The sequence below is a fragment of the Fringilla coelebs genome, assembly GCF_963513975.1.
Source record: "Fringilla coelebs genome assembly, contig: SCAFFOLD_124, whole genome shotgun sequence".
Lineage (NCBI taxonomy): Eukaryota > Metazoa > Chordata > Aves > Passeriformes > Fringillidae > Fringilla > Fringilla coelebs.
The window spans coordinates 75204-97500 of record NW_028167555.1 but is presented as its reverse complement, the minus strand read 5'-3'; the positions used below and the strand labels follow the sequence as shown (position 1 = coordinate 97500).

General features: G+C 49.9%; 2 protein-coding genes across 2 annotated transcripts; both read right to left on the bottom strand.

Annotated features, from left to right (window-relative positions):
• Nucleotides 1-1872: 1872 nt before the first annotated feature.
• LOC311165783 (E3 ubiquitin-protein ligase TRIM7-like) lies at nt 1873-14131 on the bottom strand (the record flags this gene model as incomplete). Its single annotated transcript, XM_084227284.1, has 8 exons — nt 1873-2553; nt 4906-4941; nt 6164-6279; nt 6869-6891; nt 8875-9105; nt 10703-10798; nt 11909-12335; nt 13932-14131. The coding sequence occupies 8 exons, from the start codon at nt 14129-14131 to the stop codon at nt 2039-2041; spliced, it is 1644 nt and encodes a 547-aa protein (XP_084083410.1). The 3' UTR covers nt 1873-2038.
• Nucleotides 14132-14997: 866 nt separating this feature from the next.
• Nucleotides 14998-16208, bottom strand: LOC311165786 (uncharacterized protein). Its single transcript, XM_084227288.1, has 3 exons — nt 16007-16208; nt 15773-15892; nt 14998-15228 (listed from the first exon to the last, which is right to left on the bottom strand). The coding sequence occupies exons 1-3, from the start codon at nt 16077-16079 to the stop codon at nt 15074-15076; spliced, it is 348 nt and encodes a 115-aa protein (XP_084083414.1). The 5' UTR covers nt 16080-16208; the 3' UTR covers nt 14998-15073.
• Nucleotides 16209-22297: the final 6089 nt, after the last annotated feature.

The window sequence follows — 22297 nt, the reverse complement described above, 5'->3', positions numbered from 1 at the left end:
GGGGATTAGAAGATATTTGGTTTGTGCTTAACAAATGTGGAACAAAACCCCCCCAAAATTACATCCAAAAATAGATGTATTAATTCCATTTTATTATTTACATTGTATTGTATTCTATTATATATTTTTTTTTTACATATGCCTTCACCCCAACACATAAATACACATATATATTATGATACATAGTTGTACAAATATATTTTAAATACATATATTGTGTATATGTATAAAGATGAGCCCAGGTAGCACCTTTATGTTTTATTTGGCCTAAGAACAACGCAGGCGGTTCCAAATCAATCCAAACACGATTTTGACACCAGAAAAGTCATGACCCTGTGAATATTTTCCTTATTCTGGGGATTTTCATTTATTCCCCCGCTTGTGGCTCCATCTCTGTAAGAGTTGCTTTGAATAATTTTTATTTACCAGCTAACTCATTAGGGAAAATATACAAATTTGAATCTCAGGGTAGGAACCGACCCAACAGCTGGAAATTTTGGGTGTTTCTGCTTTTTCCCATCTCAAACCACCCAGGAAATGTTCTGGATCAAACAAAGCTACCCCCCGCTTTGCCCCAAGTAATTTCCAAAAGGATTTATGCAATTTCTAAAAGGATTTCTGTAATTTCCAAAAGGATTTGTGTAATTTCTAAAAGGATTTATGTGTTTTGTGGAAAAGGCTCCAAATTTGACCAGCCCCAGAACCTCCCTTTACCAGCACTTCAGGCAACAAGACAATGATTATTTTTTAAAGCTCCTCTTTTTTTCTTTTTTTTTTTTTTTTTTTTTTGGCAAAACCAGAGGGGATGAAGCAAATGCGAGCTCAGCATCAGCTTCTTGGCAGAGACCAAGGATTTCCAGGGGAAAAAAACAAAAAAAGAAATGAGGGTAAACAGGTGATTTTGCTGAGATCCAGCACCTAAACCCACGCAGAGCGTGAGATCCACGGGGGAGGTTGTGTGAACATCCTGCCCACGGAAAAGCCTCAGCACGGAAGCACCAGAGGGACAAACGTGGGTCTTGCTCAGGTCCAGCAGGACAAACATCACTTTAAAAAAACCCAAAAAGCACCTTTTAACCTTTTCCAGAGGAGTTGTGGGTGGAGAACCAGGGAGAGCAGCCAAGGCCACGCTGGTGGGCAGTGGTCACCTGAGGGAGCTCAGACAACTCCCACCACACCCCAAAAACAGCTTTTGGGGAAAAATTATCTCCCCAGGTGGGAGAAGGAACCAGGAAATTTCTGGATTTCTTCTCTGTGGACAAGCAGAGGAGCTTTGCTGTGAATGGATGTCCGCAGATTCCCGCTCAACCCCACCTTCCCCACAAATATTCCATTTCCCAGCCACTGGCACTTCCAAAGGCGCGGAGGAGCCGCTCCAAAGCTTCCCACAGATCTTAAACCCCCACCTGGGGTCAGACCCGGAGCCACAAATGGCTTCTGGAAGGTTCCTTCTTGCTGACTGGCTGAGCCTGTCACCCCTTCCAGGGGTGGGTTCAAGTTGGTGGGACAGTCCTTGAGTTGGTGGCCACGATTTTTGAGTTGGTGGCCACGATTTTTGAGTTGGTGGCCATGATCTTTGAGTTGGTGGCCACAGTCCTTGAGTTGGTGGCCACAATTTTTGAGTTGGTGGCCACGATTTTTGAGTTGGTGGCCACAGTCCTTGACTTGGTGGCCACAGTCCTTGACTTGGCGGCCGTAATCTTTGTTCTGGTGACCGCAGCCTCCAAGCTGGTGGCCACAGCCTTCCTTCAAGCTGGCCACCACAATTTCTGGGCACTGCTGGACGCCTCTCTGCTCCCACCTGCCCTGAAGACCCCCCTGTGACGCCCTCCTGGCCCCCTCCCCGCCCACATCCCCCCAGACCAGCCTGATTTGGATCTTTTTGATCTCACCCAGGAGCCCGGGAGGGACGGGTGGGAGCAGCGCCGCTCCAGGGCTCCTGGGCACCAAACTGGGGCAGAAATCAGCTGGAAATGGGGTTTTGGAGATCCTAGTTCTCATTCTGGAGCAGGAAGAGACTCGCCGCGGCCCCGGCGCCTCAGGGGCACAGCTTGATGTAGGTGACGGTGGAGCAGACCGAAAACAGGGGGAACACCTTCTCCTGGAAGGCCACGTTGAAGGTGAAGATGTGCTGCATGTTCTCAGCGTCGTAGAAGGAAACCTCCTCGCCCTCGTAGTCCAGGTAGACGCGCACCCGGCTGAGCTTGCGGCCGAGGCACAGCGGCGTGCGCTGCGGCGACGTCACGGCCCAGTAGCGGCCCCCGTTCTGCTGCACGGCCCAGATGCCCTCCTCGGGGGAGAACTGGGTCAGCCCCTTCCTGCGGACCGACTCCCTGGCCACGCCGAAGGCCCAGCCGTCCGACGGGCCCACCTCCACCTCCCAGTAGTGCCGCCCCGACGCGAAGCCCGTGCTGGCCAGGACGCGCGAGTTGGTGTCGAAGCGCTTGGGGTTGTCGGGCAGCTCCTGCTTCCTGCAGCCCATGCGGACGCTCTTGAGGTCGGCGGAGAGGATCAGCAGGTGGTTGGCAGAGTCGGGGTCCAGGGTCAGGTCCTCTGTCGGGGACAGACGGCGGTCAGGGCACGGCGAGGGTTTGGGCAAGGAAAAGCGGTTTCTGGAGCTCAGTAATGCCAAAAACCCCCACGCCCCACAGTGACACCCCCACGGACACCCCAAATCCCTCGAGGGGGGTTTATCTCTGCAGCTCAATAATGCCAGCCCCAAAAACCCCCATGCCCTGCACTGACACCCCCACGGACACCCCAAATCCCTCGAGGGGGGTTTATCTCTGCAGCTCAATAATGCCAGCCCCAAAAACCCCCACGCCCCACAGTGACACCCCCAGAGACACCCCAAATCCCTCAAGGGGGCTTTATCTCTGCAGCTCAATAATGCCAGCCCCAAAAACCCCCATGGCCCCACAGTGACACCCCCACGGACACCCCAAATCCCTCGAGGGGGGTTTATCTCTGCAGCTCAATAATGCCAGCCCCAAAAACCCTCACACCCCACAGTGACACCCCCACGGACACCCCAAATCCCTCGAGGGGGGTTTATCTCTGCAGCTCAATAATGCCAGCCCCAAAAACCCCCACACCCAGCACTGACACCCCCACGGACACCCCAAATCCCTCGAGGGGGGTTTATCTCTGCAGCTCAATAATGCCAGCCCCAAAAACCCCCACGCCCCACAGTGACACCCCCACGGACACCCCAAATCCCTCGAGAGGGGTTTATCTCTGCAGCTCAATAATGCCAGCCCCAAAAACCCCCACGCCCTGCACTGACACCCCCACGGACACCCCAAATCCCTCGAGGGGGGTTTATCTCTGCAGCTCAGTAATGCCAGCCCCAAAAACCCTCACACCCCACAGTGACACCCCCACGGACACCCCAAATCCCTCGAGGGGGGTTTATCTGCAGCTCAATAATGCCAGCCCAGCCCCAAAAACACCCCCACGCCCCACAGTGACACCCCCACGGACACCCCAAATCCCTCGAGGGGGGTTTATCTCTGCAGCTCAGTAATGCCAGCCCCAAAAACCCCCACGCCCCACAGTGACACCCCCAGAGACACCCCAAATCTCTCGAGGGGGGTTTATCTCATGCAGCTTCTGGTGGGGAACGGGGTGACCGGGGGAAGACAACGCCATAAAAGCACGTGCAGCTAACTCGCGGTTATCAGCGGCAAAATGACCAAGAATGGTTTTTCCCACATAAATTGATTTTTCTATCTTGGTTCCCAGCTCATCCACACACAGGTGGGCTCTGCACCCCCCTGGCATCACAAATGGCAGAGCTTTGATCCCCAAACCACCCCAAAGGCACGCCACCCTGGTCCCAACAGCTTTTATTTCCCCCTTTCCAAACTCAGAGGAAGTGACCTCAAATTGTGGTTGTAGTCAGCAAAGTCACCACGAATCCATGAGACGCTTTGGGGGAGTCTGAAATGGGGTCTCTGCAGCAGGGGCCACCCCAGAAAAGGCCTTTGTGCTCTCCAAAATTCACAGGTTTGGGTCAGGAATGGGCAGGAAAATTTCCCAAAAGAGACACGGTGGGATTGAACGCCTCAGAGCGCTTCCTAAAGGTGGGGAAAGTCATAAAAGGGACAGGGAAAGCTGGGATCCTTTTTCCTTCAAAACTTAAGAGCCAGGTTCCTCCACAAAAGTGGCAAAAAAACCCTGCATTTCCTGCATTTCCTGCATTTCCCTGCATTTTCCTGCTTTTCCTGCATTTCCTGCATTTCCCTGCATTTTCCTGCTTTTCCTGCATTTCCTGCATTTCCTGCATTTCCCTGCATTTTCTGCATTTCCTGCATTTCCTGCATTTCCCTGCATTTTCCTGCATTTCCTGCATTTCCTGCATTTCCCTGCATTTCCCGCATTTCCTGCTGGAATTTAATTTGAATTCCTAAATAACTTAAGGAATTGACCAAATTCTGCTGGGATTTAATTGGAATTTTCGAATTATTTGAGGAATTGACCGAATTCTGCTGGGATTTAACCCCCCTGAGGCCTCCATCCCAGCTCCCTGCTGGAAGCAGGAGCCCAGCAGAGCAGATTTGGCAGCCTGGGAGCCGGCTGTGGCCTTTTTGGTCTGGGGTCTGGGGGTTTGTGAAGTGCAAACAGGCAGAGAGGACCTGGCTGAGCTGTCAGATCCCCGGCGTCAGTTAGAAAAATCGGCTTTGGGCTCTGGAGCTGAGCAGGCTGGATCTGGAAATCATCGAGAGAGAAGAAATTAAGGAAAAAAAAAAAAAGAAAAATAAAAAAAAACAAATCTAGAGTGTCTTTTCCTTTTTTTTTTTTTTTTCCTTCCTTTTTGTCCCCCTCTCTTTTGGCTTTGCCAAGTACAACCACAATTCTGAGTCTTTGCTCTGGGGGCCAGGTGGGAAATATCCTCTTTTTTACCTTTTTCACCTCTTCCCAGCTCGTCCTGCAGGTTTTCTGCAAACAAAAAAAGGCAGGGCCGTGAATGGTGGCGCCCAGAGAGAGGCAGGGTGCAGCACAACTTGGACAATCCCTGATAAATTTATTTAATTTTCACTATAAAAACCCCTTTTTGGCATGAAGGAAGCACAGGATTTATTCAAACCACATTTATGTGCCCTGCCCCAGGGATTTTGAGCCTTGAGCGCATCCTTCAAGCCAGTTCTTGCCCCAGGGTGTGATTTCCACTTAGGAATTATTTGGGTTTTTCTCCCCTGGAGCTGCTCTTTGCCTTTCCAGCTCTCTCAGCACCATCCCGTGGTTTCCTGCAAACCCAGGGCTTGGCTATCATTAAATTAAATTTTTGTTGCACCAAAACTGATGCTCACACTCCGATTTCCCCCCCTTTAAAACAACCCCACGTTTCCTTCCCCAGAAACCTCCCTGGGATGAGTTTTTTGTTCTCCAGAATGAGAACAAGGAGCTCCAGAACCCCTTTTCCAACTGATTTCTGCCCCAGCTTGGTGCCCAGGAGCTCTGGAGCGGCACCGCTCCCACCCCTCCCTCCCGCAGCCAGGAAAGGCCAGGAATTTTTTATTTTTTTTTTTTTAATTTTTTATTTTTTATTTTTTATTTTTTATTTTTTATTTTTCTTATTTCTGATTTCTTATTTTTCTTATTTCTTATTTCTTATTATTTTTCTTATTTCTTATTTCTTATTTTTCTTATTTCTGATTTCTTATTTTTCTTATTTCTTATTTCTTATTATTTTTCTTATTTCTGATTTCTTATTTTTCTTATTTCTGATTTCTTATTTTCTTATTTTCTGATTTCTTATTTCTTTTTTCTTATTTCTTATTTCTTATTTCCTTTTTCTTATTTCTTATTTCTTTTTTCTTATTTCTTATTTCTTATTTTTCTTATTTCTGATTTCTTATTTTTCTTATTTCTTATTTCTTATTATTTTTCTTATTTCTTATTTCTTATTTTTCTTATTTCTGATTTCTTTTTTCTTATTTCTTATTTCTTTTTTCTTATTTCTTATTTCTTATTTCTTATTTCTTATTTCTTATTTCTTTTTTCTTATTTCTTATTTCTTATTTCTTATTTCTTATTTCTTATTTCTTTTTTCTTATTTCTTATTTTTCTTATTTCTTTTTTCTTTCTTTTATTTTTTCTTTTTCTTTTTTTTCTTTTTTCCTTTTTATAATTTTTTTTTATTTGATACTTTCCCACCCACCTCGGAATTTCTTCAGGACCTTCTCCAGCACCACGGTTTTCAGGGAGAAGTTGCAGACGTGCATCTTCATGTCGGTGCAGACGGGGACGGGCTTCTGGCACTTCACCTCGTCACTCCTGCCCGGGGCAAACAGAAAATCGAGGAAATCCGGGAGATTTCCCCCATTTCCGGCCCCACGCTCCCGTCCCATCCCGCCCCACCTCACTGGGATTTCCCCCTCCCTGGGCTGAGGAAATCGGGATTTGGGGGGGATTTTGGGGTGGGGGGGATTTTTGGGGGTAGCCCCCTCCCCACCTCCAAATCAATTTCGGAACTCGGTGCTGGGGGAGCCAGTGGGGGAATTTGGGGGTTTGGGGCTCACCCAACCCTGGAAGAGACCCCGGGCAGGAAAAGCAGAATGCGAAAATCAGATTTCCAAAAATCTGGGGGAGACCTGGGGCCTGCAGAGGGGGGAGGGAAATTCCACCTGGAGGGGGCACCTGGAGGGGCACAGGGACCTTTGGGGACACCTTTGGGGACACCTTGATGGGGCACAGTGACCTTTGGGACACCTGGAGGGGCACAGTGACCTTTGGGGACACCTGGATTGGGCACAGGGACCTTTGGGGACACCTGGAAGGGGCACAGTGACCTTGGCGACACCTTGGGGACACCTGGACAGGTGACAGTGACCTTCAGGCAGGTGGGGAGAGCAGAGTTCCTCACCTGCTGATGATTCCGGTCACATCCTGGAAAGGAAAAAGAGAGATTGGGCAGTGAGAGTCGGGATGAGCGACGCAGGGCTGCAGGCAGCTCTGCAAAATGCAGTTTATCGTGCACAAAATGCAGTTTATTCTGCACAAAATGCAGTTTATTCTGCACAAAATGCAGATTATCGTGCACAAAATGCAGTTTATTCTGCACAAAATGCAGTTTATTGTGCACAAAATGTAGTTTAACGTGCACAAACTGCAGGTTATTGTACACAAACTGCAGATTTATTGTACACAAAATGCAGTTCATTGTACACAAAATGCAGTTTAATGTGCACAAAATGCAGTTTTATCTGTTGAATCTTTCTGCTTGGTAAAACATCTTGATAAAAACTTTCTTGGTTAAAAACTTTCTTGGTGAAAAACATCTTGGTAAAAACAACTTGGCAAAGAAAAATCTTTCTGCTTGGTAAAACCATATTTTTTGAGGTGTTTTTTTTTTGCTCCAAGCCACAAAAACCCCCGAGCTCTGCCCCCATCCCAGAGAATTCCTGCCCATCAAACCCGGCCGGGATCTCCATCCCTGGGCCTCAGGTGTGCATTCCTGCCTCACCTGCACAGGGCAGTGATTTTCCCTCCGGCGGGGGTGGGTGGTGGAGGCGATTTAAGGTTCAAATACGCTCAATAAAATTGCAACACCCGCACACCGAGCCATTATTTGCCCGTTCTGCCCTCAAAACACATTGCACAAAGGCAGAGCCACCTCCCAGGGGCTGAGAAAAGGAGCCTGGAGTTCCCAATCCTGCTTTTTAATAAAATGCCGATTGTTGCTCTGGAGAGTAGAATTCCCATCATAAAATGCCGATTGTTGCTCTGGGGTGTTGAATTCCCATCATAAAATGTCGATTGTTGCTCTGGGGAGTTGAATTCCCATCATAAAATGCCGATTGTTGCTCTGGGGTGTTGAATTCCTATCATAAAATGCCGATTGTTGCTCTGGGGTGTTGAATTCTCATAATAAAATGCCGATTGTTGTTCTGGGGTGTTGAATTCCCATCATAAAATGCCGATTGTTGCTCTGGGGAGTTTCAGCAGCGCAGAGAGCGCGTGGGGTGAATTCCCACCCACGGCCAAGCCCTGAAACCTTCTGCAAATATTGACAGCACCCAGAAGGCAGCCTGGCAGGGAATTTAACCCTGAGCAGGTCTGGGGCAGCTCTCTGAAAAATCTTGGAAAAACGCCGGGAAAACCTCTGGAAAAACACAGGGAAAACCCTAGAAAAGCACCTAGAAAAATCCTGGAAAACCACTGGGAAAATCCTGGAAAAAAAACTGGAGAAACCTCTGGAAAAACACAGGAAAAACCCATGGAAAAGCACCCAGAAAAATCCTGGAAAATCACTGGGAAAATCCTGGAAAAAAACGCCGGGAAAACCTCTGGAAAAATACAGGAAAAACCCCTGGAAAAGCACCCAGAAAAATCCTGGAAAATCACTGGGAAAATCCTGGAAAAAAACCTGGAGAAACCTCTGGAAAAACACAGGAAAAACCCATGGAAAAGCACCCAGAAAAATCCTGGAAAACCACTGGGAAAATCCTGGAAAAAAACCCTGATTTGCTCAATTCAAGAAAAAGCAGCTCCATTCAAAGGTCACCCGTGGCCCTTCTGCCATCCAGGGTGGGGGAAGAGAGCTGTGGCACTTTGGGATTTTGGGATTTTGGGATTTTGGGCACCCCAGGCTTGTTTTCCCGGCCTCAAAGTAAGAGTTTGGTCTAACTCAGCTCTGAACACCTCGAAACCAAGGGCTTGGGGGTGCTAGAAAAGTCCAGATGAGCTCATGGAGGTAAAAACCAAATCATTAAAATCAAAGAGAACATTCTGCTGCAGGGTGTTCCTCAGGCAGAGAGAGCTCGGGGCACTCAGACACCTCCTTGCAGCATCCACACATTAAAGGCAGAACAAAAAAAGGACTTTTTACCCCCAAAACACCTGGATAGGAGGGTGGAGCCGGCGTCTCACCTTGAGGAACTCCAGCATGGGCTGCTGGATCTTCTCCTCCAGCTGGGTGATGAGCTTGTTGAGCAGCGTGATCTCCTTGGAGAGGTCGGTGATGTTCTCGTTCTGCCTCCGGGAGATGTTCTTCTCCATCTTCTCCAGCTGCCCCAGCAGGAGGTGCTCCTGGTCGTGCAGGAACTGCCGCAGCCGCTCGAAGTCCGAGAGCAGCTTCTGCCGCTCGCTCTCGATGGTTTTCTGGGGTGAAACACGGCGGAAAAGGGCAAAAAGGGGTTTGCAGGAGAGAGGCCTGGCCTCTCTGGGAGCTCCAGCCTGGTGAGGCCGGGGCCTCCCTTCGGGGAGGGGTGAGTGTGAAAAGTGAGTGTTAAATACACACAGATAATGCATTATATTATATTATATTATATTATATTATATTATATTATATTATATTATATTATATTATATTATATTATATTATATTATATTATATTATATTATATTATATTATATTATATTATATTATATTATATTATATTATATTATATTATATTATATTATATTATATTATATTATATTATATTATATTATATTATATTATACTATATTATACTATATTACATTACATTACATTACATTACATTACATTACATTACATTACATTACATTATATTACATTACATTATATTACATTATATTACATTATATTACATTACATTACATTACATTATATTACATTATATTACATTATATTACATTACATTACATTACATTACATTACATTATATTACATTATATTATATTATATTATATTATATTTATTATATTACATTATATTATATTATATTATATTATATTATATTATATTATATTACATATTATATTACATATTATATTACATATTATATACATATATATGATGTATCTGCTCTTCGCAGCTATTTACTGTATGTGTTTTGCTGTACTGATTGGCAGTGCTGCATTCACGTTTTAATAGCGTGGTAAATGTCGTTTTGCAGTTAAAAGGTAACTTTTGTAGTTAAAATAGGAACTATGTGTGTGGGGTATTTTTTTAAAGGAAGGAATGAGGTACTGGCACCAGATAGCGGCCGCAGGACCCCCAAATCCTTCAGAGAAAGAGAATTTATTGTTTTCTTATCAAGAAACGAAACTTTCCTGCCTCGCTCAGCCCTGAAGATGCTGTCAGGGTTCAGAGGGAGAGGCTGACGCTGACCAGACAGAATCCTTTGTTTGAAGGGAATTTATGCATCATGGACGAGGTGTATGAATATTCAACAGGCTGTTGTTTTTAAGGGTTAATCCTCTGTTAACGTGGGTCCCTTTTCAGGCTTATTTTGCCCAGAAAGAGATACCCCGACTGCCCATAACTCTTTGTTTCGATTGTCTCGTATTGTCCTAATCCAAGCTGTCCAAATTATTATTACTCTAATTATATTTATTATTTTTATAACCATTTCATTACTATTAAACTTTTAAAATTTTAAAAAACTAGTGATTGGCGTTTTTCTCAGTGAGGACTCACAGGGGGCAGCATTCCCGGACAAAAGCCTTGGGAAGCAGCCTCTGGATCTCTCAAAATCACTTTTCTTGCGGGGGGATGGCCTGGGAGAGGAGTTTTTGTCAGCGGGCTGGGTTTTCCCCTTCTGCTGACACGGGGATGATGCGCTGAGGAAGAGGAAGGGTGGAGCAGAGCCCCGCAGCCAGCCGGGCTCTCACATTCTCCAGCCCATCCCCGGGGGCTGCTGCGGCTCTGGCTGATGGTGCTGGGGCCAGGAGGAAGGAGAAAACCGCCCCCTCCCCTTTCCCTTCCCCACCGCCCGACCCCCGGACGCACCAGCAGCTCCTGGGTTTTCTTATCGTCGTTCACTTTGAACTCCAGCAGCTCCTGCCGCTCCTTCCTCAGGAAATCCAAGCGCGCCTGGATTTTCTCCTGGGAACAGAAGAGGAGGATTTGCCGGTGTCGCTTTCGCTCCTTCGCTGCGTCCCTCTGCCCTCCGCGGGGTCCGCGCTGCGCCAGGTGGGATGGGGAGGGAGGGAAACCCCCAGGACCACCAGAACCTCCCCAAAAACAGGAACGGAGGGAGGGAAAACGCGGGATGAGCTCGCCGGGAAACCCGCGGGGGCCCCCAGGACCACCAGAACCTCCCCAAAAACAGGAACGGAGGGAGGGAAACGCGGGATGAGCTCGCCGGGAAACCCCCGCGGGGGCCCCCAGGACCACCAGAACCTCCCCAAAAACAGGAACGGAGGGAGGGAAAACGCGCCGGGAAACCCCCACGAGGGCCCCCGGGACCACCAGAACCTCCCCAAAAACAGGAACGGAGGGAGGGAAAAGCGCCGGGAAACCCCCACGAGGGCCCCCGGGACCACCAGAACCTCCCCAAAAACAGGAACGGAGGGAGGGAAACGCGCCGGGAAACCCCCACGAGGGCCCCCGGGACCACCAGAACCTCCCCAAAAACAGGAACGGAGGGAGGGAAACGCGGGATGAGCTCGCCGGGAAACCCGCGGGGGCCCCCGGGACCACCAGAACCTCCCCAAAAACAGGAACGGAGGGAGGGAAACGCGCCGGGAAACCCCCACGAGAGCCCCCGGGACCCCCAGAACCTCCCCAAAAACAGGAACGGAGGGAGGGAAACGCACCGGGAAACCCCCACGAGGGCCCCCGGGACCCCCAGAACCTCCCCAAAAACAGGAACGGAGGATGCCGGGGACGGGACGTGCCCTGCTCCGGTCGGCAAAGGTCAGCCCGGTTTTTATCAGCTCGGCTCATCTCTCCAGCCCCCAGAGAGTCGCGGCTGTTTGTCTGTCAGCCGCTCCCCTCCCGGCGAGGTGAATCCATCCCAAAAACCCGGGCAAGGTGCGCACACCCAAGCTCTCCCGGCTTTTTGGGGAGGCCGGGAAGCGCCGCCAGCTCTTCGCGAGGGGCGCTTGAGCGAGGCAAAGCGCGGGGACAGCGCGGGGTGACAGCGCGGGGTGACAGCGCGGGGACAAGCGCGGCTTCCGCGGTCCGCACGCGCGGACAGACGGACGGACGGACCTTGTACTCCTCGGAAGCCTCATCCACGGGCACCACGGCGTGCGGGCGGTGCTCGCGGGACCTGTCGCACACCACGCAGATGGTCCTGCGGTCGTCCTTGCAGTAGAGCTTGAGCGCCTCGCGGTGCTTGGGGCACAGCCCGTCCTCCTCGGCGCCCTTGGCCCCGCGCTGCGCGAACTGGCTGATGATCTCGGACATGTTCGCCAGCTGCCGGTTGGGGCGGAAACTTTTGTGCTGGAAAACCTCCCGGCACTGCGGGCACGGGAAATCCATCTCCAGGTCCTTCCAGCTCTTGACGATGCACGCCCGGCAGAAGTTGTGCCCGCACTCGATGGACACGGGGTCCTTGAAGAACTCCAGGCACACGGAGCAAGTGGCTTCGTCCTGGAGGTTCCCGGGCAGGAACACGGCTGCCATGGCCTCTCTCCTGCGGGTCGGGAAGGGTTTCAGCGCGGCGGGAAGGGCAGCGCCTGGCACCCGGCCCGGGGGCGGTGCTCGGCCGGGAGCGCGGCCGCTGCCCGGGGTCACTCCTGCCGGGTCCGGTTTCTCCAGCCCGGGGACCGGACCCCGGCGCTGGGGGGCACGCAGGAAAGCTGGGACGCTGTGCTCTGCTCCCCACAAATCCTGAGCTTCCTGGCTTTTTGGGGGGGCGTTTTGGGGTTTTTTTGTTTGTTTGTTTTTGGGTTTTTTTTTTTTTTTGGTGGGTTTTTTTGTTTGTTTTGGGGGTTTTTTTATTCAGCAGGGAGGTGGGAAGACGATCCCCTTTCGGGATCTCTTTTTGGGATCCAAAAACCCCCCAAATCTTTTGGGATCCCCTCCCGTTCGGGGATGCCACCGGCTCTGGATGGAGCTGATTTATGGCCGAGCTGGTGCCGAATCTGAGCCCTGGGGCTGGCGTGGAGCAGCTGCTCCAGGCTGAGATCCAGGAACCATCTGAGCCCTCGTTAAAGTCCAGTTTCACCCCTCAAACTCCAGCTGGGGACTCAGATGACCTGGTTGAGCTCCAGAGCTCATCAGGGGCCATAAAAAGCAACAGGGGAAAGGGAATACATGAGGATGCAAAGCCCTTATCAAGATCTGTGGGTGAGTTTCCCAAATCCATAAAGATCAGGCTCGGGACTGTGGGGTCCTGCATCTCAAAATAAAATAGCCTTGGCCTTCCAGAAATATTTTGTGCAGGTTTGGAGGTCGTGCATTAAACGGAAATGATAATTTTAAAATATATAATTTTTCCAGGGCTGGGGTTGCCCATAACATCGTGGTTTCCGCTTTTTCACCAAGTTCTTGTCAGGGCAAACTGGGACAGGAGGGAGTGACGGTCACCCGGTTGCCGAGGGGGTTCAGGTTACCATGGGCTGGGAAATTTGGGATCCTCTGGAGGGCGATTTGTCTTCTCCTAATGAGGGCCTGAAATCAGATCGAGTGATCCATAAATTCTGATTTGAAAGCCAGCCCTCGCTGATCCAGCACCTCTGAGCTGGGATCTTGGACACATCTGGAGCTGTGGGGGGAGACAAACCCCAGCCCCAGAGGATCTGCTGGAGGAATTAATGAGCAAAACCAGTCCTGGAATTGTCCTGCAGAGCGTTACCACCTCTGAGCGTGTCCATCTGCCCCTTCTCATGCATTTATATACGTTTATACAATTTTATATTTATATCACTCCCTGTGGAAGGGGGATTCACCCTCTCCTACCTCACATTTCTTTCCATCTGTAAATAAACACGAAGTGAGCATTTTTTTTCCCATTCCACACATTTTCCCTCACGTTTCTGCAGCGGGAGGACGAGGCGGTGCCTGAGAACCGGAGGCAAAGCCCGGGGGTGCACAACCAGCCGGGGAAAAGAGCGAGACCCCCGAGAGAAGCAGCCCGGTGGGAGGGACGAGGAGAACGAGCTGGGCGCAGGGAAGCGAGGCACGGACAGAGGGACAAGGGACAGAGGGACAAGGGACAGAGGGACAGAGGGACAGAGGGACAAGCGCATCCCCAGCCCTCCCCGCGTCCCCGGCTGCCCCCGCGTACCTCGGAGCGGAGGCCTCGGGAAGGGGCGTCCTCCCGAACCGCCCCAATCCCCCCGGGTTTTGGGTCGGGACGGGTCTGGAGGGGGCCAGCTGGGCGGCCAGCCGGGTGGCGGCGGGGTCCCAGCGGGACGGGGTCCGCGGCAGCCGCTCCCCCGAGCTGCGGCGGAGGAGCCCGGCCGCGGCCGCGGCTGCCTCGGACATCGCGGCGCCGCTGGAGCTGCGGCTCCGCGCCGGCCCTCGCGTGCCCCATTTGTCCCCTCTGTCACCGCCACCCCCTCCCGTCTCACTTACCATTCTTTCCCCTCCCCCATTGCTGCTATCCTGGGCACCCAGCGAGGTTTTTTCCCCCTCCTCCTCCTCCTCTTCCTCCTCCTTCCCGCTCTGCTCCTTTCCTCCGAGCCAAAGTTCATTTCCCTGCCCATTGCCAGGATCGCGTTTCCAGCACCTCCCTCCACCTGTCCCCAAGCCCGGACCTTCTCCCCGGGGTCTCGGCAGCTCTTTAACCCTTTCCAGGAACCTCATCCCTCCTTCCAGGGGAAGGGGCAAAGCTTTGCAACCCTCCTCCCAAAAGCGGTCAAACCATTATTCATCTCGCTGCTCATATTTGGGGGGAAAAGGGCAGGAACGTCTCCTGGGGGGCATCTCCCACCTGCCACAGGTGTGTTGGTCAGGTCGGAAGAGGTTGGGACACCCAAAGCGACAGGACGAGGGAGGAAATGAAAGGAAAAGGCGACGTGAAAGGAAAGGCAACCTATTAACGGGCCAGGCAAATACCTATTGCCTATAAATATATAGATTAATTAATGCCTACTGGACACACGCATCCTTTATTTCCCCTGGCTCCCAGCCCCTCCCTGATGCTCCTCTCCCAAAATTCCCGGCCCTGCACTGGAGGGAAAAGGAATAAACCCCAGGATGCGGCCAGGGGGAAGCTCCTTGTCTTGCCCTTGGGTGTCAGGATCGTGTTCGGGGCCGCCAGCTGCTCCCAGACCAGCAGGAATGCCGAGCCTGGAAACAGGGACACGAGCCAGAGCCAGCCGAGCCTGAGGGTTTATTTTAGAGCTGAGACTAAAGCAGGGCGCGCCGCGGGGCCCGTTCCCGAGCCATCAGCGTTCGGGGTTCCCCCGAGGAGCCGGGGGTCGGTCAGTCCCTGGGCTCCTCGCCCCACTCCTCGTTGCAGAGGTCGGTCTCGCAGCAGGAGTAGCGGGAGGTCAGGCGGGACTCGGCGTCCGACGCCCGCTCCCGGCCGCAGTTGAGGGCGGAGGTGCAGCCTTGCTGGTAGTAAAGGGGCATCTTACCTGCCGGGGGGACGGGGACGCCGTGAAAATCGGATTTGGGGTTTTGGGGGGGAGCCGAGCTCTGCAGCGCACCCTCCCCAAATCAACTCACGGCTTGGTTTAATGAGGAGAAACGGAAACTCAGGGGATGCAGCCACAGAGACGACCCCTGCCCCCCGGCTTCTTTGGAAGCGAGCGTCTCCCCTTGGCTTAAAAAAGACTTTTTGAAACTTTTTTGGGACAACCTCCGTGGCGGGGATGAACTCGACCCCTCCCATCCTCCCTTTCCCTGCCGCTTCCTCTCCTCATCCTCGCCCATCCACAGGAGCAATTCGGATTTCCCGGGATGGGGAGAACCTCCCTGAGGGGAAGGAAAGGATGGGGAGAGCCCGGAGAACCTCCCTGAGGGGAGGGAGAGGATGGGGAGAGCCCAGAGAACCTCCCTGCATGTTCTGCCTGCAAACCGGGTGGATTTGGGTCAATAAAAGGGGAAAAGGTCGGATTTCAGTGAACAAAGGGATGAAACCAGGGAAGGAGAGGGTGGGGAGAGCCCCGGGGGACGCACCCAGGGAGGTTTTGATCAGCGCACACTTCTCCCGGCGCTCGCAGCTCGTCACGTTGGCGCCCCGCAGGCAGCCCACCAAGGGGACCTTGTACTTGCAGAGGTGGCACCGGAGGGCCCCGGCTGCAGCAGAGGGGGAAAAACGGGATAAACTTTGGGGAAAAGCGGGCAGAATCCTGCCTCGGGCGCTGGGACGGCGCCGGGGAGGGCACCAAAGCCGAATTGTTCCCCGCTCACCGGCTCCGAGGCACAGGAGGAGGCTCAGCCCCAGCAGGAGCAGCTTCATGGTGGGGCAGGTCCGGGATTCCATCGGCTCCTGGGACGGGAACGGCTCGGGAATGCCGCGTTCCGCTGCCTGGAATGAGAACAGCTCCAAAAATCAGCTCTGGGGGCTCGGGAATGCCGAGTTCCGCTGCCTGGAATGAGAACAGCTCGGGAATTCAGCTCTGGAATGAGAACAGCTCCGGAATTCAGCTCTGGGGGCTCGGGAATGCCGAGTTCCGCTGCCTGGAATGAGGAACAGCTCCAGAAATCAGCTCTGGAATGAGAACAGCTCCGGAATTCAGCTCTGGGGGCTCGGGAATTCAGCTCTGGGGGCTCGGGAATTCAGCTCTGGAATGAGAACAGCTCCGGAATTCAGCTCTGGGGGCTCAGGAATGCCGAGTTCCGCTGCCTGGAATGAGATCAGCTCCAAAATTCAGCTCTGGAATGAGAACAGCTCCGGAATTCAGCTCTGGGGACTCAGGAATTCAGCCCTGAGATGAGAACAGCTCGGGAATTCAGCTCTGGGATGAAAAGGGCTCGAGAATTCAGCTCTGGAATGAGAAAAGCTCCGGAATTCAGCTCTGGGGGCTCAGGAAATCAGCCCTGGGCTCAGGAATTAAACCCTGGGATGGGAACGGCTCAAGAATTCAGCTCTGAGGTGAGAACAGCTCCAAAATTCACCTCTGGGGGCCTGGGAATTCAGCTCTGGGATGAAAAGGGCTCCGGAATTCAGCCCCGGGATGAGTTCCCGCTCCCTAGGATGAGAAGGGCTCAGGAATTCAGCTCTGGGGGCTCAGGAATTCAGAAATTCTCCTCTGGGATGTGAAAGATTCAGGAATTCAGCTCTGGGATTAATTCCCTCAGCCCTGGGATAGGGTGGGGGGGGAAAAAAAAAAGCAAAACCCTCCCGGTTCTTTTGTGTTGCGCCTTTTGGGGCGGAACGAGCAGGGAAAAGCTCGGTGTGCCGCCTGAGATAACCCCAAAAATGGAAGTCTGGGGAATTCTGGAGGCTTCGGTGGGTTTGGTTGCAGGGAATGGAATTATTTAATGAGGAAAAAAAGCGCTTTATTGCCAAGGGCGCTGAGGCGGCGCCTGCAGCTGAACCCGAACCAGGCGGATTTGGGTAAATAAAAGGGGAAAAGGTCAAATTTCGGTGAAAAAAGGGGAAAAAAAAAGAAACAGCCGCCCAACGTGGGGCTCGAACCCACGACCCTGAGATTAAGAGTCTCATGCTCTACCGACTGAGCTAGCCGGGCTCCCAAAATCGCCTCTTTTTCACTATTTTTTTACTGAAAACATAAATGTCATTGGGTTTTTGCGACATGATTAATTATCAAAAAATTAAGCCGGCTCATCTTTTAAAAAATATTAATTAAAACTAAGAAATACAAAAGTATAGAATATAAAAGTATATGAAAATAATAAATATATATTTGTACATTATAACATGGGATAATTTTCTGTGCTATAAATATATTTTATTTTATCTATTCATTTACTTATTATTATTACTTATTATTATTATTACTTATTATTATTATTACTTATTATACTAGAGGGAGCATTTGTATATTTTATATGTATTGATACATAAATTAGATACCATATAATACATTTTGTCATATGTTTATGTATTATTATTTATACATTGTTTCAAAAAATATTTTTAGACATATAAAAGCATATTAAAACATATCTAAATAACATTTTTCTATATTTATTATATCTTAAATATATTTATTATATCTAAAATCTATTTATTATACATATATTTTAAAAATATATGTTTTATATTTTTCTTATTGGTCATAAAAATAAATTTAATTTTATACATTATTTTAAATATATATTTTTTATATTTTAGGTATATAGAAGCATTTTGAAACAGATATTTATAACATCTTCTATATATTAAAAAAAACTTGGTCATAAAAATTAAAAATCCCTGTTCCTCTGGAAGCTCGAAGAGCCGTTGGGATGATGCGGAGCGCTCAAGGAGAACCCCAAAAACCCCCCAAACGCCCCCAAAATGCGGCGCCTTACCCAGCCCTGCGCTCCTGGCGGCTCCCGCTGCCCCGCGCCCCCTTTATCCCCGCGCTGCCCTCGGGGCCTGAACGACCCCGAGCCCGGGGAACAATGCCGGGGACACCTGGACAAACACCCGGACAGACACCTGGACAAACACCCGGACAGACGCCCGGACACCGCCCCCGCTCCCTTTGTCCCCCGCGTCCCCAGCGGAACCGCAGCAAAAACCCAAAATCCGCCAACCGAACCCCAAATCCGCGGGGGGCCGGGGATGGAGCCGGAGCGCCCCGGGATGCGCAGCCCTGCCGTAATTAGCGGCAGGGGTAATTAGCAGGTGATTAACGCCCTCTCTCGCTGCTCCGAGGCCTTTGGGGCCGGCCCCGTCCCGGAGTTTGTGCAGCTTGCCCGGGCGTGAAATTCCTGGTGCCGGTCCAAACCCTCTTTGTTGGGGCTCAAATCCGCAATTCTGGGTCCCAAATTCCCTTTTGGGGGCTCAAATCCGCATTTCTGGGTCCCAAATTCCCTTTTGGGGGCTCAAATCCGCATTTCTGGGTCCAAACCCTCCTTGTAGGGGCTCAAATCCGCAATTCTGGGTCCCAAATTCCCCCTTTTGGGACTCAAATCCCGAAATTTCTGGGTCCAAACCCTCCTTGTTGGGGCTCAAATCCGCAGTTCTGGGTCCCAAATTCCCTTTTTGGGGCTCAAATCCGCATTTCTGGGTCCAAACCCTCCTTGTTGGGGCTCAAATCCGCAATTCTGGGTCCCAAATTCCCTTTCGGGGGCTCAGATCCGCAATTCTGGGTCCCAGATTCCCTTTTGGGGGCTCAAATCCGCATTTCTGGGTACCAAATCCCCCTTTTTGGGGCTCAAATCCGCATTTCTGGGTCCCAAATTCCCCTTTTGGGGCTCAAATCCGCATTTCTGAGTCCCAGACTCCCTTTTTAGGGTGCAGCCCACTCCCTTCCCGAGCATGACATTCCCGGTGCCAGTCCAAACCCTCATTTTTGGGGCACAAATCCCGAAATTTCTGGGTCCCAAACCCCACATTTTAGGCCCTCCCTTCCCAAAATTCCTGCTACCAGTCCAAGCCCTCCTTTTCTAAGAAATATATTTAATAACAAGAAGAATAATAGTAAAAAAAAATAATTTAAAATAAATAAATAAATAAGAATAAAAATTTAAACCCTAAAAAGAGTTAAGGAAAGGAATAATAGTTTTAAAATACATAATAAATTTTTGGATACGTGAAAGAGAAAAAGAAAAGGCAAGTCGCCCAACGTGGGGCTCGAACCCACGACCCTGAGATTAAGAGTCTCATGCTCTACCGACTGAGCTAGCCGGGCTGCTGGAACCTGAGCTCGCCGAGGCTTTTCCAGACCCAAATCCAAAACCAAAAATTCAGAATTTTTCGGGACTTTCGGCAGAACACGCGGCCCCTCGCGCTGCCGCTTCCGCTGATAGTAAAACCTTAAAGTTTTGGGGTTTTTAAAATTATTTTTTAAATCCTAAAGATCCAAAGCGTTGATCCCTTTAAAAACTTTTTTCCCCGTCTTTCTGAAATTATTATTATTATTATTCCTTCTTCAGTTATAATTCCCCTATTCAATTATTGTTCCCTTTTGCAATCTTTTTCCCTTTTTCAATTTTTTTTTCTTTTTTTTCATATATTGCTCGATAAAAGATGAACCTGCGGCAGGCGGAAGGGGACGTCTGGCGGGAAAGGGACGGGTGCAAAACGAGGAGAAGAGGGATGTTTTGGGGGGTTAGATGTTAAATTCTGGAAAGATTTTGAAAAGAAACAAAAAAGGGTTTTTTTCGGACAAAACATGTCCTTCCCTGACCGGGAATCGAACCCGGGCCGCGGCGGTGAGAGCGCCGAATCCTAACCACTAGACCACCAGGGAGACGATGAACGGTCCTCAGGCTGCAAAATACGGCCTAAAAAAAAGATTTTGGGTTAAATTCGCTGGAAAAGGGGTCTCTGTGCGTTTCCCCCCTTCTTTTCCAAGCGGTAAAATCCCCCCGATTTAACCCATCCCATCTCAGACACGCAGAAATTACCCCAAAAATCCCTTTTTACCCCCATCCGGGACACCCTGTCCCAAACTAAACTGGAACTGGGCGGTTTTCCCCATTTTCCCAGTTTTGGACTCATCCCCCTGCTTTCCACACAGGGGGAAAGCGCCCCAGAATCCTGGGAAAAGCGGATTTGGGGAGAGCACCCCAGAATCCTGGAAAAAGCAGATTTGGGGAAAGCACCCCAGAATCCTGGGAAAAGCGGATTTGGGGAAAGCGCCCCAGAATCCTGGGAAAAGCGGATTTGGGGAAAGCGCCCCAGAATCCTGGAAAAAGTGGATTTGGGGCATTCCAGCAGCCCCACAAGCCCGGGAGGAGCTGTGGATGAAGGGATGAAGGGATGGGCCCAACCCTTGGGTTTCACCAGGATTTTGGTCCATTTTATCGATTTTTTCCCCATTTTTCCCTTCAAATCCCAGCACACAGCGCTGTGGGCAAAGGGATGGGCCCAACCCTTCGGTTTCACCGGGATTTTGGACATTTTATCGATTTTTTTCCCCATTTTTTCCTTCAAATCCCAGTGCTCAGTACTGTGGGCGAAGGGATCACCCTGACCCTCGGGTTTCACCAGGATTTTGGACCATTTCACTGGGTTTTTTCCTCATTTTTCCCTTCAAATCCCAGCACGCAGCCCTGTGGGCGAAGGGATCACCCTGACCCTCGGGTTTCACCAGGATTTTGGTCCATTTTATCGATTTTTCCCCATTTTTCCCTTCAAATCCCAGCACGCAGCGCTGTGGGTGAAGGGATCGGCCCAACCCTTGGGTTTCACCAGGATTTTGTTCCATTTTATCGATTTTTTCCCCATTTTTCCCTTCAAATCCCAGCATGCAGCGCTGTGGGCGAAGGGATCGCCACGACCCTTGGGTTTCACGAGGATTTTGGTCCATTTTATTGATTTTTCCCCCCATTTTTCCCGTCAAACAGCCCTGTGGGTGAAGGGATCGCCACGACCCTTGGGTTTCACCAGGATTTTGGTCCATTTTATTGATTTTTCCCCCCATTTTTCCCTTCACACAGCGCTGTGGGTGAAGGGATCGCCCCGACCCTCGGGTTTCACCAGGATTTTGGACCATTTCTCTGGGTTTTTCCCCCATTTTTCCCTTCAAATCCCAGCACGCAGCCCTGTGGGTGAAGGGATCACCCCGACCCTTGGGTTTCACAGGGATTTTGGACCATTTTATTGATTTTTCCCCCCATTTTTCCCTTCACACAGCCCTGTGGGTGAAGGGATCGCCACGACCCTTGGGTTTCACCAGGATTTTGGACCATTTCACTGGGTTTTTCCCCCATTTTTCCCTTCAAATCCCAGCACGCAGCGCCGTGGGTGAGGCAGCACCAGCCCGGCCCTGCCCAGGGCAATGGGAATAAAAGCGGAGGATGCGAGGGGGCGAATTCCAGCAGGAGAAGGGCCCGAATTTCTGGAATAATGGGAAATTGGGAGCCAAGGGCAGGGCCGGGAGGGAGCGCGGGGGCTTGGCCGCAATTCCAGGTCACAAATTCCCGGGAACAAAGAGCCCCGGGCAGGAGCAGGAACGCGTGACGGCAGCGCCTCCTCCTCCTCTCCCCCTCCACACTATTCCTTTTTTTTTGGGTGTTTTTTTTTGTTGTTGTTGTTGGTTTTTTGGGGGTTTTATGGGTTATTTTATTTTTTTTTATTTTTATTTTATTTTATTTTATTTTATTTTATTTTATTTTATTTTATTTTATTTTATTTTATTTTATCTTGTCTTATTTTATCTTATTATTTTATTCTATTTTATTCTTTTTTATTTTATTTTTTTTAATTTTTATTTTATTTTATTTTATTTTATTTTATTTTATTTTTTATTTTTATTTTATTTTATTTTATCTTGTCTTATTTTATCTTATTATTTTATTCTATTTTATTCTTCTTTTTTTTAATTTTTATTTTATTTTATTTTATTTTATTTTATTTTATTTTATTTGGGTGGGGTTGGGGGGGTTTTTTGTGGCTTTTTGTGGTTTTGGTGGGTTTTTTGTGGGTTTTTTTTTTCATTGGGGTTGGTGTGTTTTGTTTCGTTTGGGGTTTTTTTGGGTGGGTTTTTTTTTTTGGGGTTTTTTTTTTTGGTGGGTTTTTTTGGGGGGTTTCTTTTCATGGCTCTTGCCCATTTCTTCATGAACTTTGTCCCAAAAATT

Excerpts from the sequence above, each read along its gene's own strand:
- LOC311165786 (XM_084227288.1), bottom strand. The coding sequence starts at position 16,079 with ATGGAATCCCGGACCTGCCCCACCATGAAGCTGCTCCTGCTGGGGCTG. Across the intron at positions 15,893-16,006 it reads CCTCCTGTGCCTCGGAGCCG|CCGGGGCCCTCCGGTGCCAC; the intron begins GTGAGCGGGGAA and ends CCTCTGCTGCAG. Across the intron at positions 15,229-15,772 it reads GCTGATCAAAACCTCCCTGG|GTAAGATGCCCCTTTACTAC; the intron begins GTGCGTCCCCCG and ends TCCCCCCGGCAG.